Consider the following 18,810-nt stretch of genomic DNA (forward strand, 5'->3'; position numbering starts at 1 on the left):
ATTCTCTGTATAATGCTTTAGTAATATTGAAATGTTTACATGTATATCTGTAACTATAAGAACACTTATTTATAGAATATGTTGTGCTGTAGCAGCAGTCTCCCTTTAATCTCCCAATGTTCATCTGCATCACACAAAATTTTGTTGGACAATGGAGCCCCATCTCATGTTAGGTTATATGTCATACACTACTCCAGGGATCCCCAACCTTTTCAACCCGTGAGCAACATTTAAAAGGAGTTGGGGAGCAACACTAGCATGAAAAATATTCTTGGGCTGCCAAATATGTGTTGTGATTGGCCATTTGGTAGCCCCTCTGTGGATTGTCAACCTACATTGAGGCTCTATTTGGCAGTGCACCTGGTTTTTATACAACCAAAACTTGCCTCCAAGCCTGGAATTCATATATAAGCACCTGCTTTGAGGCCACTGGGAGCAACATCCAAGGGTTGAAGAGCAACATGTTACTCACGAGCTACTGGTTGGGGATCACTGCACTACTGTATGGACATAAGCCTACTTTGATTGACACATCTTAATGTGCGCATACGGAGCCGGAGAAGTTGAGCGATTGCAATATACGCTTACACCCTAGGTAAATGTAACAGGTAACTGAGTGAAGAAACAAATCTCTGGGAGTGAAAATAACAAATACTCTTAAAACAAATTCAACGTTAATAAATAATACTTAAGAATAAAATAAACCACTGGAACATTAATATTCATGGCAGCTCCAGTAATTGTATACACTTTTTTTTTTTTTTTTTTAAAAAAAAAAAGTATTTTGCATTATATAATAAACTGAATATAATACTGTTTATGGAAGCATTGCCCTTAGGGGCATTTGATATCTGAACAAAATGATAATATAGTTAGCAAAGCACCACATACAAGTCTAAATACAATAAAGAGATTTGACACCTGGCAGCATGTCAGGCCGTAGCAGAAACAACTACACGGCTAGTGGAGCCTGTTCTAAAGTGCATTACAGGAACCACTCCAGTACAGCGCTGCAGATAATGGGCAAATCTTATCACTTCAAAACACATGCACTGTATTGTGCAAACTGACGTACTCTTCAAGTGATCCAAGAACGAGCCGAAACCAATGCCATTAATGACTGGGTAAATTTGCTTGCTTGCTGTTAGAGAAGTGCAAAATGGGGCTTTCATTAGGATTGTATTGCAAGACACAGGGACTCGCAGTCACTGTTCTGCTGTGTGAAGTACAGAAAACATGAAATCAAATCAACAGCAGCGGACAGGAGGTCTGGGTGGAGGCAGTTCTGGTGGAACTTCAGGCTCCGGTTGAAGGGACAGGATGCTGTTGGATAGTTCACTCCGCACAAGATCCAGAGGCATCTAAATTCAGAGAAAAAAAGGGTTAAGTAATGTATAAATTCTATGGGCACTCGAGCTCTTCCTGAAGTGATGTGTGAGCCAGCCTGAACCTGTAGGTTTACCCAGGGGTCGCGCGGGTTCATGGCCGAGAGCCACATATTCTTTGCAGGTCTCAGATGGATTTTGGCTAAACTGTACTATCTGCCCACCCGCAACCTTACTATGCCCCGCTTCTGCCTCTTGCAGCCAGTCTTGTGCTTGCTCCGCCCCCTTGGTGACATCAGGTTGTTGGAGTCCTAAGTTAAAATTAAATCCAAAACATTATGGGCCCAACTAAGCATATAAATGATCACTTCTGGGTACAATTTTTTTTTACAGCAAAACTATTAAAAAACATGGGTGATTTACCATACCTTTTTTAATATGTCATCAACCAATTTCAAAAAGATTTCATCTACATTGAAATTGTCCTTGGCACTTGCCTCACAGAATCGCATCCCAGTTATCTGCTGTGTAAACTAAGAACAAGACAAAAAGAGAAAAAGTGTAAAAATTTTGGTGCATAGTTCCCTGACAATTTCTTCATAAATAGAGTTCCATTAACTGGGGGTAGAAGGTTTTTTTTGTTTTTTTTATATAGAAAACAAAATATATAAAAAAAAAAACTACAGCAAGCTCCGAATTACCGGGAGGCCCTCAAAACTAATAATTAAAAAACATATAAAATTTCTGTTATAATTAAACAGTACCTTGTACTTGATCCAAACTAAGATATAATTAATCCTTATTGGAGGCAAAACAATACTATTGGGTTTAATGAATGCTAATCTTATTTTTAGTAGACCTAAAGGGGTTGTTCACCATCCAAACACTTTTTTCAGTTTAGTTGTTTTCAGATTGTTCTCCAGAAATAAAGACTTTTTTTCAATTACTTTCCATTATTTATTTTTTACTGTTTTTCCAAAATCTACGTTTAAAGTTGAATGTCCCTGTCTCTGGTGTTTCAGTCTGGCAGCTCAGTGACTCAGGTGCAGACTTTAAACTTTTCCAATTTTGCAACATTTAGCTGATACAGTTCTCAGCAGCATCTCTGGAGTTTTAGCAACTATTGTATCAATTCTAACAGCTGCCTGTAATGAAACCCAGAGATTCAGCTCAGCAGGGACAAAGATAAGAAATGTATCAACTAAATGTATCAATTTAGAACAGTTAATAGGTTCGGCGACCCCCCCTTACCAGAGCTGCTTTAGAAGGTGAAAAATTACACTTTACACTTCAATATTAGAAAACGGGTGACACATAGAAAATAGAAAGTAATTGGAAAAACTCTATGTATGGTGATTTATCCGAAAACAACTAGTTGTCTGAAGGTGAACAACCCCTTTAAGTTATAGAGATCCTATGTATCGGAAGACCCCTTGTCCAGAAAACCCCAGGTCTCAAGCATTCTGCATAACAGTTCCCATTCCTGTATAATAACAAAGCTAAATAGTCACATTATACAAAATACTACTATAGTGCCTGTATTATTACTATATAGTAATATAGAATTACATAGTATTATTATATACTATTTTACCTTTTCTCCCTGTTGCCTTGTAATTTCTCTGTTAGTTTCACAGTCCAGTTTATTTCCAACCAAAAGCAGTTCAGCTTCTTCAGATGCATACTTGACCAGGAAAAAAAATTACACTATTAAGTTATGCAATGTATTCCTTGCTTTTTAACTGCATGGTCACAAGGTAAGATAAGTTACTGGAGCTAGACAAAATAATAAAAATGCCAAACGTTTTGAGTTTGGTATAAAATCAGTCCTTAAATGGGATCTATGGTCAAAAATGATCATCCACCTTTGCCTTTGGTGAATAAATATAAGCAATTTTTTATGAGCCGGTTTTGTGTTGCTCGCAGTGCAATCAATTCCCCCACATAGTTGCTCATTTCAGCAGCACTCAAAACCGTCACGGCCCGTGGCCATCTTCTCTGCTTGGCCCGCCTGCCTCTTCTTCTAGTCTCGACTACCAATGAAAAACGAGTAGGCAGTCAAGCAACAGCGGTAATGACCAGCGCTTGATAGTGAGGCGCACGCACATCGAGCAAGGGTCTGTAAACAAGACTGCCTACTCGTTTTTCATTGGTAGGCGGGCGGGACTAGCAGAAGTGGCAGGTGGGCCAAGCAAAGTACACGGCCATGGGCCGTGAAGGTTTTGAGCACTGCTGAAATGAGTAGCTATGTGGGGGAATTGATTGCTCTGGCTCATAAAAATAATGCTTTGCAATTTGAAAAATGCTTATATTCATTCTCGAAGGCAAAGGGGGATGATCATTTTTGACCATAGATTTCCTTTAATGGAACATGTTCTGCATTATTAGGACTATATAATAAATAAGAATAACTTTGAATCTAATGCTTGCAGGTCTAACTAACGAGGTTTCTATTGCTTGCAGGGGCTACAGTGAGTGTTTTGCTTTGTTCTAGAATTTATGAAACAACCCTATTCTATGGGGCCTACAGCAACAGATGAGAGGGTCCTACTGTTAGGCCATTTTTCTTTAGTTGCTCTAGATCAGGGGTCCCCACCCTTTTTACCTGTGAAACACATTAAAATGTAAAAAAGTGTAGGGGAGCCACACAGCCATGAGATGCACAGCCTGTGGAATGCCAGATAAGCAATGATGAGATAAGCTATTTGGAAGCCCCTGTGGACTGCAGGAGGATCTATTAGGAAGTTAACTTGTGTTGATGCTCCAAAACTTGCCCCAAGCCAGAAATTAAAAAAATAGCATCTACTCTAAGATTAATGGGAGAAGAAAAGAGTTGGCAACAAAGGGTCACCTAAAAGTTCACTTAGCTTAAAGGGATTCTGTCATGATATTTTTGGTGTATTTTTATTTCTAAATTACACTGCTTACATTAGAAATGTAACAATATACAATTTTATTCCTGAACCAAAAAGTGTATTTTTTTGTTGTTGTAAATATTGCTGTGTAGGCAGCAATCAATCTCACTTTGCCTGATCCAGTGTTTTCAGAAAAAGCCAGCACTATATGATGAGGCTGCTTTCACTTAAAGAGATATTGTCATGGGAAAACATGTTTTTTTTCAGAACACATCAGTTAATAGTGCTGCTCCAGCAGAATGCTGCACTGAAATCCATTTTTCAAAAGAGCAAACTGATTTTGTTATATTCAATTTTGAAATCTGACACGGGGCTAGACATTTTGTCAATTTACCAGCTGCCCCTAGTCATGTGACTTGTGCTCTAATAAACTTCAATCACTCTTTACTGTTGTACTGCAAGTTGGAGTGATATCACCCCCCTCCATTTCACCCCCAGCAGCCTAACAACAGAACAATGGGAAGGTAACCAGATAGCCGCTCCCTAACACAAGATAACAGCTGCCTGGAAGATCTAAGAACAGCACTCAATAGTAAAAGCCAAGTCCCACTGAGACTGATTCAGTTACATTGAGTAGGAGAAATAACAGTCTGCCAGAAAGCAGTTCCCTCCTAAAGTGCAGGCACAATTCACATGACTGGGGGCAACTGGGAAATTGACAATATGTCTAGCCCCATGTCAGATTTCAAAATAGAATTTAAAAAAATCTGTTCGCTCTTTTGAGAATTGGATTTCAGTGCAGAATTCTGCTGGAGCAGCATTATTAATTGATACGTTTTGGAAAAAACATGTTTTTCCATGACAGTATCCCTTTAAGGTATTGTTTCTTCAACTCAATGTAACTGAAGCAATCACACTGGGACTGGATTTTTACTATTGAGGGCTATTCTCATATCTACCAGGAAGATGTTATCTTGTGTCAGGGAGCCGTTATCCTGTTACCTTCCCATTTTTCTGCAGATGGGTTGCTGGGGGGGTTGACATCACTCCAACTTGCAGTGCAGCAGTAAAGAGTGACGGAAGTTTATCAGAGAACAAATCACGTGACTGAGGACACCTGGGAAACTGATGTTTAGCCCCATGTCAGATTTCAAAATTTGAACATTAAACATAAAAAAATATAATATAAAAAATCTGTTTTCTCTTTCGCAAAAACAGATTCCAGTGCAGTCTGGAGCAGCAGTATTAGATTTCCTGTGAAAGAATCCCTGTGAGGGTTTAGAAAAACAATTATTTTGAACTGTAATCTTTTTATGCTAAGGGGGGCCCTGAAGAGTTGTTGGACCATAGAGGACTTGAAGCAAAAATAGTAATGAAAAAGCAAAAAGAAACCCAACCGCCCCCCAAACACTGGGCAATGTCTACCAATGGCCACTGTCATATGAATGGTATGGTTGCCAGAAGAATAATTTTCCTTGCATTTAAGTGTAAAGCATACAAAGACACATTTATATTTTTGAAACTTAACATTCACTCAGTGCTAAACATATGAAGCATAGTATGTTTCACTTTCCATTCATTTTAAAAATAAATTCCTAATTTATATTAAATTCAGCACAATAAAATTAGGTAAATACTAGGGATGTACTGAATCCACTATTTTGGATTCGGCCGAACCCCCGAATCCTTCTCGAAAGATTTGTCCGAATACCAAAGCGAATCCTAATTTGCATATGCAAATTAGGGGTGGAAAGGGGAAAACATTTTTTACTTCCTTGTTTTGTGACAAAAAGTCAAGTGATTTCCCTCCCCGCCCCTAATTTGCATATGCAAATCAGGATTCGGTTTGGCCAGAAGGATTTGGCCGAATCCAAATCCTGCTGAAAAAGGCCGATCCTGGCCGAATCCCGAACCAAATCCTGGATTCGGTGCATCCCTAGTAAATACATCCAAGTCTGCTTATTCTTACCTTATCAATCATTTTCATCCACTTTGGTAGATCTTCAAATGTCTCTTTCTTTGTGATATCATAAACTAATATGATACCCTTGGCACTCCTGTAATAGGCGGATGTTATGCTGTTAAATCGTTCTTGGCCAGCTGTGTCCCTATGAAACAGAAGCAGGGAACAGCAGCATATTAGCCCCTATCTTTCCAAGTAATAGAACAGTGTATGAGTTTACTGCATTATTCAGCTCTATACCTACAGAAAGGACTTTTCACAATGGCTTGATTGTAGCAAGCATAGACAGGCTGTAAGTTCTTGCCAGGCAGCAGAAGAAAGAACATTATTGTCTGATGCCTTGGCATTAATGTCACCATTAGCAAAAAATACAATGTAATTTTTCCTACTGTACACCTCTAGTTCACCAGTCCTGCAATGGTGGTGTGTTTTTCCGTTGACCCGGCCTGGTCCCCTAGCAACTCATACGTATAGAGACGGATCCACACACTCAAGTTAATGCAGTAGGGGAGTATCCCCTTTTATTTAGCCACCAAACAGTAAATGTTTCGGGGGGGGGGGGGAACACCCCAGATAAAACCACTCTACCACAACATGTAATATACTGTTGCGCTGCACTGGTACAACTGGTGTGTCAGAAACATTTATTATAAATAAGGTGCTTTGTAGCCATGGGCTGAAAAAGGAGAAAAGGCACAGGATAAACAGGAGATAACAGATATGCTATGTAGTATACAATGGGATTCTTCTGCACTTCTCTGTTATCTACGGTGTATCCTGTGCTTGAATGGCTGCCCCCATGGCTACACAGCAGCTTGTTTATATTAATATTATTATTAGTAGAGATTTTTGAAGAAAAAAAAAACATACCAGTTGTACCAGTGAAAGGTAACAGTACATTATATTGTCATTCCTGTAAAACACTTTCAGTTTTTGGTGTTATTGTTCCTTTAATGTCCTGCTGAGGATGTGTACTGGAAAAAAGGACAAAGGTACTCTGGATGGGTGCAGAGAAGTAGATAATACAGATAAGCAAACATTTTTATTTCAATAGTAGATACATTTTTCTCGTTTGAATTTTAAATAACCTTATTAAATATAATACACCATAAGCCTTCTTGCGGCTACTCTTCGCCTTCTGTGGGTGCTTCTTTCTTCTGGCAAATCAATGACACAAAAACCATGGGGGAAGTCCAAACAGACCGAATATTCTTATAAAAACATCTAGGAACATGAATAAAATACAGAAGGAAACAAATATATTCTGAATTACATTAACATATAGAAAATATATTATACATTGTGACACTACTAATGGAACAGCTGTAAAATAACAAGCGTTAACCGGTTTGAATAGGAAAGCATAGCAGCATTTGGCAGAAGCAGTTCCGCTGCTTTCCTAAACTTCTGCACAGAATATTACTCAGAGTAATAAGGCATTCATGCAGAGCTTATATTATGTAATAATGCCTGTTACACACAGTGGCAAATCAGGAATATGAGTGTAAATGAAAACATTATGAAATTACACATATGCACAAACATGCTGAAGGGCTTCTCTAGCCAAATAGCAATTACTTGTCTGGTTGAGATACAGCATAGCAATTTCCCTTTAAGGGGAATTATGATTAGGAGACAACTGCTATATTATTCCCATCAACAATTTATGTTAATTTCTTTTTAATAAATTAAATTTTATTTCATGTTTTAATACTGCACTTTATTTTAGCCTCAGGCACAAAAACCCCCAAAACAATCAGGCCACCAGCAGACTCCAGTTTAGAAGCCCTGATGCTCTATACATCATATGAATACCATACGTTATTAGAAACCAAATTAGTCTGCATCATGCAAATATCATGTCTCTGGTTTAGAAAGGAAGCTTACTATACAGTGCACTTGTGAAAATGAATGTTGCACAATAGCACTGGAATAATCTCTCTAAGGCATTTACTTTTTATAAATACCTTGCATTCAATGCCTGGTATGGCCACCCTACTGAAGCATTAGCTCTTTAAAACTGGAAACATTAAATTTAACATTATAATGGCTAGATAGTAATCAGGACAACCACCTCAGAAGCATGATGCAACAAATTCATTATGCAACATACAAATATTATTCAAAAGCCTGAGGTAAGTAAAAGGATTTTATGCAGTGAATTTTTTTTATATCTTTTATAAATCTTTTTATATGTATTGTATTTAAAGGGGTCATAGAACAGCAAAAAATTTTTTACACATACAGGAAGTGTCTTCCGACGCTTCTCTGCTCTGTCTTACTACATCTGTTACATTATGCAATAAAATAGAGCAAAGAAGCACTCCTTGCATCATTAAATTAAGCTTTTGTCCTCCTGTCTGATCAGCAGCCTGGCGAGAACAGATGGGGCTGCTTGTGTTATACATCTCTAATATTAACAGTGTAAAAAATATAATTAATGTAAATCTCAAAAGTGCTTAGAAGAGAACTCTGAGAAATTTTACATAAAGTTGTAAAAATGTATTTAATATTCTGGAATACTTTGGGAAACCATGTGTAGTATTATGTTAATAAAGCATAACTGCAATTGAATAGTGTACATTCTACATGCAGCACAGTTTACAAAACAAAACACATAAGAGTTTACCTGATTCTCAGCTGAGTGTCTGCTTCTAAGTGATGTTAGCCAATTTTATGGCACAGCATTCCAGACATGGACACTGGAGGAGATGAGGGACCAAGACATGCCACATACAATCAAGCAAGAGCTGGCCGATGAAGCCACTGAATTAGAGCCAGTTAAATTGGTAGCACAACAACCACATGGCGAGATTAAAAGAAAAAAACAAATAGTGAATGGACAGACAAGAAGGGTTAATGAATGGGAAAACTGTGCAGACTTAAACATTAAGATGGATACACAATGTTAAAAGTGGAGTGCTGGCAAACTATGAAAAAAGCATTTTAAGAGAGAAGCCAAGATCAAGCATGCCTAAAAGATACATATACATAGGATATGGTTAGTTTTGTAAGCTATTTCTAATATTGGTTTGATTTTTGTACATATGTACCATACTCCGCAGCCGAATTTCATGACAATACAGGACTGCTGATGGGCAAACACAATTATGCTTTATAATTAATACAGATAAAGAATACAAATATTCTTATAAGAATATTGCTTTCTGTTCTTACAAGTCTCTATAGGTTACCAACATATAGGAAATCTGCATATTGCTACAGCAATTATAGCTTTAAACCCATATTCATAATTTTTAACGAATTGGGAGTCCGAAAACCAAAGATTAATTGGCATATTTTCATATTAGGACAATAAAATAATCTCATCAAAAACTTTAAAGTGATGGATGTGGATGGATCAGAATTCCAGAAGCTGCTGAATTCAGCTGACTCCTAATGAGAAACTTGTTACTAAGGGTAAGGCCAGACGTAGCGTTTTGGGGAGATTTGGTCGCCTGTCGACCAATCTCCCTAAACGCCTTCCCTCACTCTACGCTGGCTAAAATGAAAAATCGGCGTGGCGGTAAGTTTTCCGAAGTCATCCGAAGTTGCCTCACGAGGAAACTTCGGAAAACGAATCACCGCATGTGATTATCGCCGCGGATTTTTAATTTTAGCAGGCGCAGAGTGAGGGAAGGTATTTGGGGAGATTGGTCGCCGCAAAGACGAGGCGATTAGTCGCCACGCGACCAAATCTCCCCAAAACACCCAGTGCGGCCTTACACAGTCGTACCCCTGAATTCATTGGTTTCTATCTCTGAGAGACCTCCCTCGCATTCAGTTCTGCACTTAAGGGGTTATTTATCAAAGGTCAAAAAAGGTTTTTTTTTTTTATACATCGAATGAACTCACATCGAATGAACTCACAACTTGAATGGTTTCTTAATTAACTTGATTCGGCGAGTTCGACTCGAATTGATCAAGTTTCTGGCAAAATTATTAGCAATGCCTTTAATGCAAAACGCCAGCTTTCTGGACATATATTTAATGCAGTATATTTAAGATTAGTAATATATAAAATACATAGCTGAGCCTCTACACTCCCCCCCCCCCAGTATTTACAAGCTTTTATCAACTGGCTTGCAATGTTGTTCCAGAAGTCAGAGCCTAAAGTACAGAAAATGTAAATGTCAGATACTGCTTTTCATATAAATTATATTTACAAATAATAGTTTTTGGGTGGAGGAACCCTTTAACTGATTTTCTAGTAAGAGCAGAAACAAAAGATTCGGTTTAGTTTTATGTTATGAATAAGGCTTGCCTGAAATAAATTATTCCTGCTGCCACAGCATTAATTGTACATATTAAGCATTTATTAATGCAGTACATTTTAAAAGTATAATAACAGTAAATAGCCATGACAAAGCAGAGCTGATCATTGAGCAAGTTCATTGAGCAGATGGAAGATGCCACGTCGAAATGTTTCACTTTGTACTGCATGAAGTTACATTGATACAGTGACAACAAAAGCCTATGATAGAGGACTTGTAATAAGGATCTATGTTTTATTGCTTTTGTGTGTGTGAAAAAAAGTTTTCCAGGGTGTTATCAGTTACTGATGGTAGATGTTTATTACCATTACCTAATTAATTATACTCTACACTGGTTAAGGGTAAGGCCGCACTGGGCGTTTTGGGGAGATTTGGTCGTCTGGCGACTAATCGCCTCGTCCTTGCGACGACCCATCACCTCAAACGCCTTCCCTCACTCTGCACCAGCTAAAAAAAACAAAGGCGCTAATCACACACAGCGGTTTGTTTTCCGAAGTCGCCCGAAGTTGCTGGAAACTTCATTCGACTTCGGAAAACGAACCGCCGCGTGTGATTAGCGCCGGCGTTTTTTCATTTTAGCCGGTGCAGAGTGAGGGAAGGCGTTTGAGGAGATGGGAATCCACAAACAAACTGTATAAAAAGAGTTGGGAAACTGTAAAAGGTACTTGCAGGCTTTCCACTAATACACACATTACTATTATCCTGAATTTATATCAAAGTGACATGTTTACAAAGTGCTTTGTAGACACTGTTTATCATTCACATTAGGCCCTTACAGGAGTTTCACAATCACAAGCTCTAACCTCTTGGTTGGTAATATATCCCAGCACGTGGCATGACAAATTTGCTGCAGCTACTTAACGGAGACTCTGTGCTCTATTCTCAGGCAAGCACGTGTTTATGTATAATGAGCGTGTGTATTTCAGCATATGAATATTATTAGTGAGCCAGCTAAAAAAGATGAGCAATGACTAGACAATACTTTTTCCTTTGCTAGGTTAAACAAAATGCTCTAAAATCACAGACCCCTCAAGACAATGGCTAACACAATAATTTTATGCATTTTGCAACCTGATTGATAAGTAACTCTGCCAGCAGGCAACAATCACTTCCTATTCACTGTCAATTGCCTGGTCCTTAGCAGTGTAGGCTTGGAATCCATATATACCTATTATGGTCCAACTGTTATTCATACAATGTTCTTGCTCATTTCACATACGTGACAGGCTTTAGGTTGCTACAGAGAAATACGATTTTGGGAGCATATACTATAAGCAAAAAAGCTTTTCTCTTTGGCGGTGGGACTCCCAGACATATGGCCACATTAATGATTCCAGAGTATATAAAAAAGTGCACTGCACACACCAATGACCACTACTATGTTAGCTTCTATTGGGCCATACCAAAACAGAACAATGTTTTGGTCTTAAGCACCTCCGTTCGTCGCCACCCCCCCCCCTTTTTTTTTCCATGCACACAGTTTGATCTGGAACAGCTACAGAAATGGAAAATCAAAATCTGGTCTGACAGAATAAATATAGTGTAGGTTTTCCAATGATTCATGACCAGATCAGCTTCATTCCAAACAATGAATTAAGAAAAAAAAATGCAAAAATACAAAAAATAAGGAAGTTGTTCCTTACATAAACTATAAGAGGTCTTCATTTTTGTGTATGATTTTTAATTTATAAATTGTCCTGCTTATCAACTGTGAGACTTCAGTTTAGTTATTATTTAATGTTCGTTTTTTCTTTTCTCGCCCTCTTCTATTAAACTTCCACCTTCATTTCAAAACCAATCTATGGTATAGTATAAATAAACTTTTTACAACTGCAAAAGTTTAAATTATCTTGAGATAAATTACAGGAGAAATGAATGATAATATGCCAGCAGAAACATTAAATGTTGTCTTACTTACCAAATCTGTAACCTAATTTTCTTGCCTCTTAGTTCTACAGTTTTGATTTTGAAATCAACACCTAAAATAAGAAAACATATAAGAATCACAACAAAGCAAAAATAAAGTAAAACAATGCACAGGTAGCATTTTGAGTTGGAATTCATTAGCTGCTATTAAAAGAGAAGGAAAAGGGTAATCACTGGAAGGGACAATTTGTTATACATACCTCAGACCCCAGCTGGCACTTTACTTTGCTGAAAAATACTTGGGGTCTGGGCGCAGAGTAAAATCAGACTATAGAGAAAAAAGGTTTTGCCCAACTGCGCATGTACCCAGTTCAAGGTGACTTCAAAGATCATGAAACAGGAAATAAAATGGCGGCGTATCTAGAATATCACACCAGGTCGGCTTGTTTCTCAGTAAAGAAGAGGCGTGTCATTCCCACGTCAGAGGTTAGTCGTTATAATAACTGGGAGGTGATAAAAAATTGCAACACCCCCAACCCTTGACTAACTCTTCCGTGTTTTTACTTATATTAGACAACAATATGCCTAAACACACAAATACTTATACAGGCATGGGACCTATTATCCAGTAGGCTCGGGAATTGGCGTTTTCCAGATAACGGATATTTCTGTCATTTGGATCTTTGTACCTTAAGTCTACAAGAAAATCATTCAAACATTAAATAAGCCTAAGGTAGGGGCACATTGGGCGATTCGGGGAGATTTAGTCGGGCGACTTCGGAAAACGAATCGCCGCATGTGCTTTAGCGCAGGCGATTTTTCATTTTAGCCAGCGCAAGAGAGAGGGGAGGCGTTCAGGGAGATTAGTCACCCGAATCGCCCAGTGTGCCCCTACCCTTATAGGGTGGTTTTACTTTCAACAAAGATTAATTATATCTTAGTTGGGATCAAGTACAAAGTACGGTTTTATTATTATAGAGAAAAAGTTAATAATTTTTAAAGTTTTTAATTCCTTGGTTAAAATAGAGTCTATGGGAGACAAACTTTTCATAATTCTGAGCTTTCTGGATAACGGGTTTCCGGATAACTGATCCCATACCTGTATATTGAGAACTGCTAAATGAGGGATTTTAAGATAACTGCGCCTAGGCAAAGATATTCAACACAAATCTTTAACTTCGGGAGGGCAACCATTTAAATTAATAAAATTTAAGCTTATAACAAATCTATCAGCGAGTGTACAATTTGTGAAACAATCCCACTGCTTGAGGAAATAGGAACGCCTAGATTCATCAGCACCACAGATAGCTATGTAGCAATATAATGTTACAAATAGACTTGTCATTAAGTCATGGGTTTGCACATTGGTTCCAACAAATGAAGTAGCTAGTTTAATAGATAACATATTGACAGTGAAAACTGAATAAATAAGTGTATAAGTGTAACAGACCCGCCAGTAGTAGAGGTCTTTCTAAGCCTCTGAGCAGTTACTGCACATTGACACTTCTACCTGTTATCACATGAATATCCAGCACAGCCCAAACAATCTTCTATAAAACTAGGGTCCCACTATCAACACTGTGCATAAAAAGATAATCCAATGGCTTTAAACCTGCTCATGGTGTGCAATGGGAAATTTACCGTATGTGCCTAATCATTTTGCTTCAATAATGGAGGAGATCATATGTACATGCCACTTAAATTAATTGGAAATACAAAAAGTACAGCCAACCCTAAAAATACCACAGTAGTTTAGCTTGAAAAAGACCAACAACCTTCAAGTTCAACCTTTATGTCCAAGTAAAACCTGCCCAGCTCTATCTAAAGTGGTCTCTAATTGGCCTCATTGGAAAAATTAATTCCTTACTCTAAAAACTTCTGATTAGCTTTGTGCGGCTTACAATATTTTATTCCCAAAAGCAGTCTATAGAATATGTGGATACTTAGTATGCATGCACCCTTTACCCAAGCAAAATATTGCAGCTACTTCAGGGCTCCTGATTTGTCCTTCAACTGGAGCATAGTATTAGCTTTGTTTACTTGGACCCTTAAAGGGGTTGTTCACCTTCTAACACTTTCTTCAGTTCAGTTGGTTTCAGATAGTTTACCAGAAATAAAGACTTTTCCAATTGAAAAATTGTTTCAATGGTGAACAACCCCTTTAAAGAGCACCTATCATAAAAAAAATAGTTTCCTGCACCCATTCATTATGAGCATGCGTATCCCAAAATGGCCACCAGCACGGTGATCTGTGTCCTTTAACCTAAGCTGACTCTGTTTTACAGAGTCCTTACTTACCACTGCAGAGCCAAGCATTTTGTTTGATGTATTATTTCTGACTTGAGCACAAAAGATTAAAATGTGTGCACTTAGCCACGAAGGAATTAGAGGGAACACTGCTCACACCCTCTTCTTATTTTAGCTTGTTAACTCTAAAGTTGGCCATAGACTATAAGATCTGCCATAACAGCCGACGGGAAGAGGGCCGCATCAATTAGTGAACGCGGTTCTAGATCGGGTTAAAAAAAATCAAACCTGCCTAATCGAGATGTGACCGATTTTGGGCCAGATGTTGGTCTGGGAGGGCTGTCGGAGGGCACCATACACTGACAGATAAGTTGCCGAAATGGTCTGAAAGACCCAAATCGGAAACTTAAACCTGCTTGTGTATGGCCACCTTTATGGGCATGATACCTCTTCACCTCCTGTCAGTCAGTATGTGGATTTAATCCGTATTCTTAGGCACATGGGTAGCCTTACGCGGAGAATTCAAAATGGGGCGAGACCCACTACTAGTGAAGTAGTAGCCCAAGTATTGTTAAGTTAAAAAGACTTTATTAGGACATACATAAGCCTAACATGTTTCGTGTCTAGATGGGCGCTTACTCATAGCTTTTGTTCATACGAAACGCATATTGTTCATCATTTGGGTGCCATTATGCATTATTAGGTGCCTTTTTGACCATTACACATACCTATCTTTCTCAGAAGCACCTCATAAAGAATAATTTATGAATTATGTTATTGATACATTAAGTAGATAAGACATTTGTATAACAGACAATAGTTGCGTATAACAGGGGTCACATTTCCCACATAAAATGGCACTGTTGCTGCCAAGAAAGATTTTACAAGGGTGGGCATACAGAAATCACTTTTATAACATTTATATTTCAGCACATGATAAATAGGAGATTACATTGTAAACATAATAGGGGGCATTTTTTAAAGTTTGTGTAGTGCACAATTATTCGCAAATGGTTGTATTGCCCATGTTTTTTCCTAAATGCTATGTTCGTCTCCGTTTTTTTTGCGAATTCCAAGTGTGCACAAATATTCGCAAATGGCTAATTTTTTAAATAAACCCCAATATTTTTTACTTTAGGATGTTACTTGCCCTTTAAGGCGATATGACCTTTTACACAATTGGGCACTTAGATTACCAGCAACAGAGTAAAACGGGAGATAAGTCAAATAAAAAAACAGTTTATAAAATAATCTGGGCAGCATCACCAGTAAGTAGTGGCAGGGTCGGACTGTCGAACTGGGGGGCCCAGGGCCACGTGCATGCCACTGCGTTTGTGTGCACTGCCCCCCCCCAAGTGTGTGCGCATGTATGCGCTGGCGCGCATGCGCACTTCATTTTACAGGCAGCACAGCAGGAAAGGAAGCAGCCTGAGAATCACAGATCTGGGTCGCAGGGGCCCACCAACACTGAGTAGTGGAAGAGTGGAAGTTGTACGTCAATAACAACTGAAGGGCCACAGGGTTAACAGGTCTACAAATTACAAAAACACCCAGCCATGCTATATTTGCCACTTTCCCTCCCTGTTGGTATCTTGCTGAGTGACAGATGAATGCTGAAGGGCAGGAGAGCAAGATGGCAGCTGTGCATTGACCTCTCACCATATTAACATTAAAGGAGAACTAAAGCTTAGCTAAAGAAGTAGGTAGAAATGTTGAACATGATGTTTTGAGCTTCTGTACCAGCCCAAGGCAAGATCTGTGTCTCCAAAGATGCCCCAGTAGCTCCCAATCTTATTTTCTGCTGTTTCACTGCACATGCTCTGTGCTGCTGTCACTTATGTTTAGGGACCAACTCACAATATACAGTACACATAGAAAAGAAATGTCACACTATAAGGCTGATTGGTAGTAGATAATTACTACATGACAGCACAGAATCCAGTGCAATAGCATCAGAATTGAATAATCAGCCCTGTAGCATCCACTTATATTACAGGCCAACCTCATTTTCTGCTGGATAATTTGTGACGACCACCAAGCTTAGCTTCTTAACAGCAGCTCAGAGCCACTGAGCATACGAGTGTCACAGCCCCTTTCCAAGATGGTGACCCCCTGTGACAAGTTTGAAGTCCTGGATCATTGCTGCTATTGAGAAGCTTGAACCTTAGGCTGGTGCAATAATTGCAGTATATAAAATATGGCATGTTTAGCCATATTGATTTTTAGGGTTTAGTTCTACCCACTTGCTTGGGCACCAGGCTCAGCTTAGATAAAGGGGCACTTACATAACCTGCTGACATTTGGAACTCTACATGTAAAACTTGTGCCATGTATAGAATAGAATAAGTAGCCAAAGTAAATAGAACAGAAATACACAGGGCCCAGAGAGCAGAGGACGATGCCCCCCGCCGAGGGATTTGTACAGAGGCCTCCTGTGACCACTTGCCAGGGCACTTTCCATTAAATACGAGTGGTGAGACAGATGCCAGCAGAATGCCCATTAGACTTCACATGTACAACTGTAGATGTAACATTTTAGAGCATTGTACAAGGGCATTGTATATAGAAACACACAGCAGTACAACAGTAGAGATCCCTGCTCATTACAACTTATACAAAGATAAATAAACCAGAACTAATCAATGTCATTTGTTGGTGTTACTGACTGTCTATCAAGTGAATGTGTCTGAGTGGCAGCTAGTAACTGGCACTTAGTGAATAGCCTGACAAATACAACTGGCAGCACACTGTAGGGGACAATAAAGGGGATATAACAGCTGGAGGGCCACACGCTGCTCCTAGACTTAGAGAGACACCAGTGCCCGTTCTTACCCACTGTGGATTTACACGCCTCGCAGAACGTGTCGTCCGTGAATCTCTCCATGAGACTGGTCTTGCCGACGCCTCGGGAGCCGATGATAATGACCTGTAACTTGAAGTCCGCCGGTCGGAGGGGCTGTTTCCGCCTTCGGGCCGCTTGAGCACCAGTCAGAGCCGGGGAGTTGGAGGCCGAGCCCCCGTAGCCGAGATGGTTACTGTTCCCTCGCTGGTAGCCGGGCCTGGAATCCATTATCACTTGTGTCTCGGAGCCGGACCCGAAGGAGATTCGGCTCTCAGTAGGGAAACATAAACAAAAGTCGTCGAAACCGGTGCGACCAAGTGCTGCGCTCACACAGGGGGGTGAAATGTCAAGCGCTGCAGTTCCCGTATATCCCAAACAAGGAGAGGGAAGCACAGAGCGGCCCTGGGAATGGGAAGCTCCCTCTATGGATGGGGAAGACTCGCCTGTGGTGTTTCTCAGGATATATGAAGCCCGGATGCTCTGCACTCACCCGCCTACAGTATCATACGGGCATCTCTGGCACAGCGCCCATAGGCAGCGTTACTAATACTATTCACTGGCTCATACCGCTGATAAAAGCACAAAGGATGTATTTCGTGTAGCAACTTTAGGGTTTTCCAGCCAAATTGGGCTACTAATTGAAAGGCCAGGCTAGCCTTGAATGTACGAACTAGCCAAGGTACAGATTCGGGCTACATTTTGGGCCTTTGGCTGGTTTGTACTTTGGAAACCAGCCAATGTTTTTCTTGACCTAATGTGCCAAGCTTGTGTCTCCCACTGCATGTTGGGTAATGTAGTTTTTTGTTTAACAATATGCCAACTGCCGCATTTAATGTAAAGACTACAATACCCAGCATGCAATGGGACTTGTGTAGAAATCGGGAATTACCAGATCTTGGGCTCTGTACCCCAGTCCACTGTCACTCTTAGGGTAAGTCCACACTGGGCATTTTGGGGAGATTTGGTCGCCTGGTGACTAATCGCCTTGTCTTTGTGGCAACCAATCTCCCCAAACACCTTCCCTGACTCTGCACCGGCTTAAGATGGAAAAAAAAAACCAGCCGGTGCTAATCACACGCGGCGGTTAGTTTTCCGAAGTTGCCTCACGAGTATACTTCAGGTGACTTCGGAAAATGAATCGCCGCTGGGTTTTTATTTTAGCTGGCGCAGAGTCATTGAAGGCGTTTAGGGAGATCAGCCTACTAAACAATAAGGCACCTTACAGCAGCCCCTCTGGCATTTGCCAAAACCCACAGGTTACCAGTCAGGGCCTGCATTGGTCTGCGGTAAACCTGAACTCATCTTGGTGGGCACAGTTGGTGCCAAGGTTTGGACCCACCCTCCTTGTTTGATAACCCCTAGCTGTTCATGTGATTAGCACGAAAAGTATCCTGCAGAACAGGTGAGTAATAGTTTTGGTACCCCTTGTGCAGAGCAA

General features: G+C 39.7%; 1 protein-coding gene across 1 annotated transcript; it reads right to left on the minus strand.

Annotated features, from left to right (window-relative positions):
• Positions 1 to 395: 395 nt before the first annotated feature.
• Positions 396 to 17,846, minus strand: LOC108719199 (ras-related protein Rab-12). Its single transcript, XM_018267902.2, has 6 exons — positions 17,363 to 17,846; positions 12,336 to 12,396; positions 6,150 to 6,288; positions 2,920 to 3,009; positions 1,754 to 1,858; positions 396 to 1,361 (listed from the first exon to the last, which is right to left on the minus strand). The coding sequence occupies exons 1-6, from the start codon at positions 17,598 to 17,600 to the stop codon at positions 1,248 to 1,250; spliced, it is 747 nt and encodes a 248-aa protein (XP_018123391.1). The 5' UTR covers positions 17,601 to 17,846; the 3' UTR covers positions 396 to 1,247.
• Positions 17,847 to 18,810: the final 964 nt, after the last annotated feature.

This window comes from Xenopus laevis, chromosome 6L, assembly GCF_017654675.1.
Source record: "Xenopus laevis strain J_2021 chromosome 6L, Xenopus_laevis_v10.1, whole genome shotgun sequence".
In the NCBI taxonomy this organism is placed as follows: Eukaryota; Metazoa; Chordata; class Amphibia; order Anura; family Pipidae; genus Xenopus; species Xenopus laevis.

What these genes read in the sequence shown, in the direction of transcription:
- LOC108719199 (XM_018267902.2), bottom strand. Translation starts at nt 17,600, where the DNA reads ATGGATTCCAGGCCCGGCTACCAGCGAGGGAACAGTAACCATCTCGGC. An exon ending in GGCGTGTAAATCCACAGTGG is followed by an intron (nt 12,397 to 17,362) that starts GTAAGAACGGGC and finishes TTCTTATTTTAG; the next exon opens with GTGTTGATTTCAAAATCAAA. An exon ending in CAAGGCAACAGGGAGAAAAG is followed by an intron (nt 1,859 to 2,919) that starts GTAAAATAGTAT and finishes TCTTGTTCTTAG; the next exon opens with TTTACACAGCAGATAACTGG.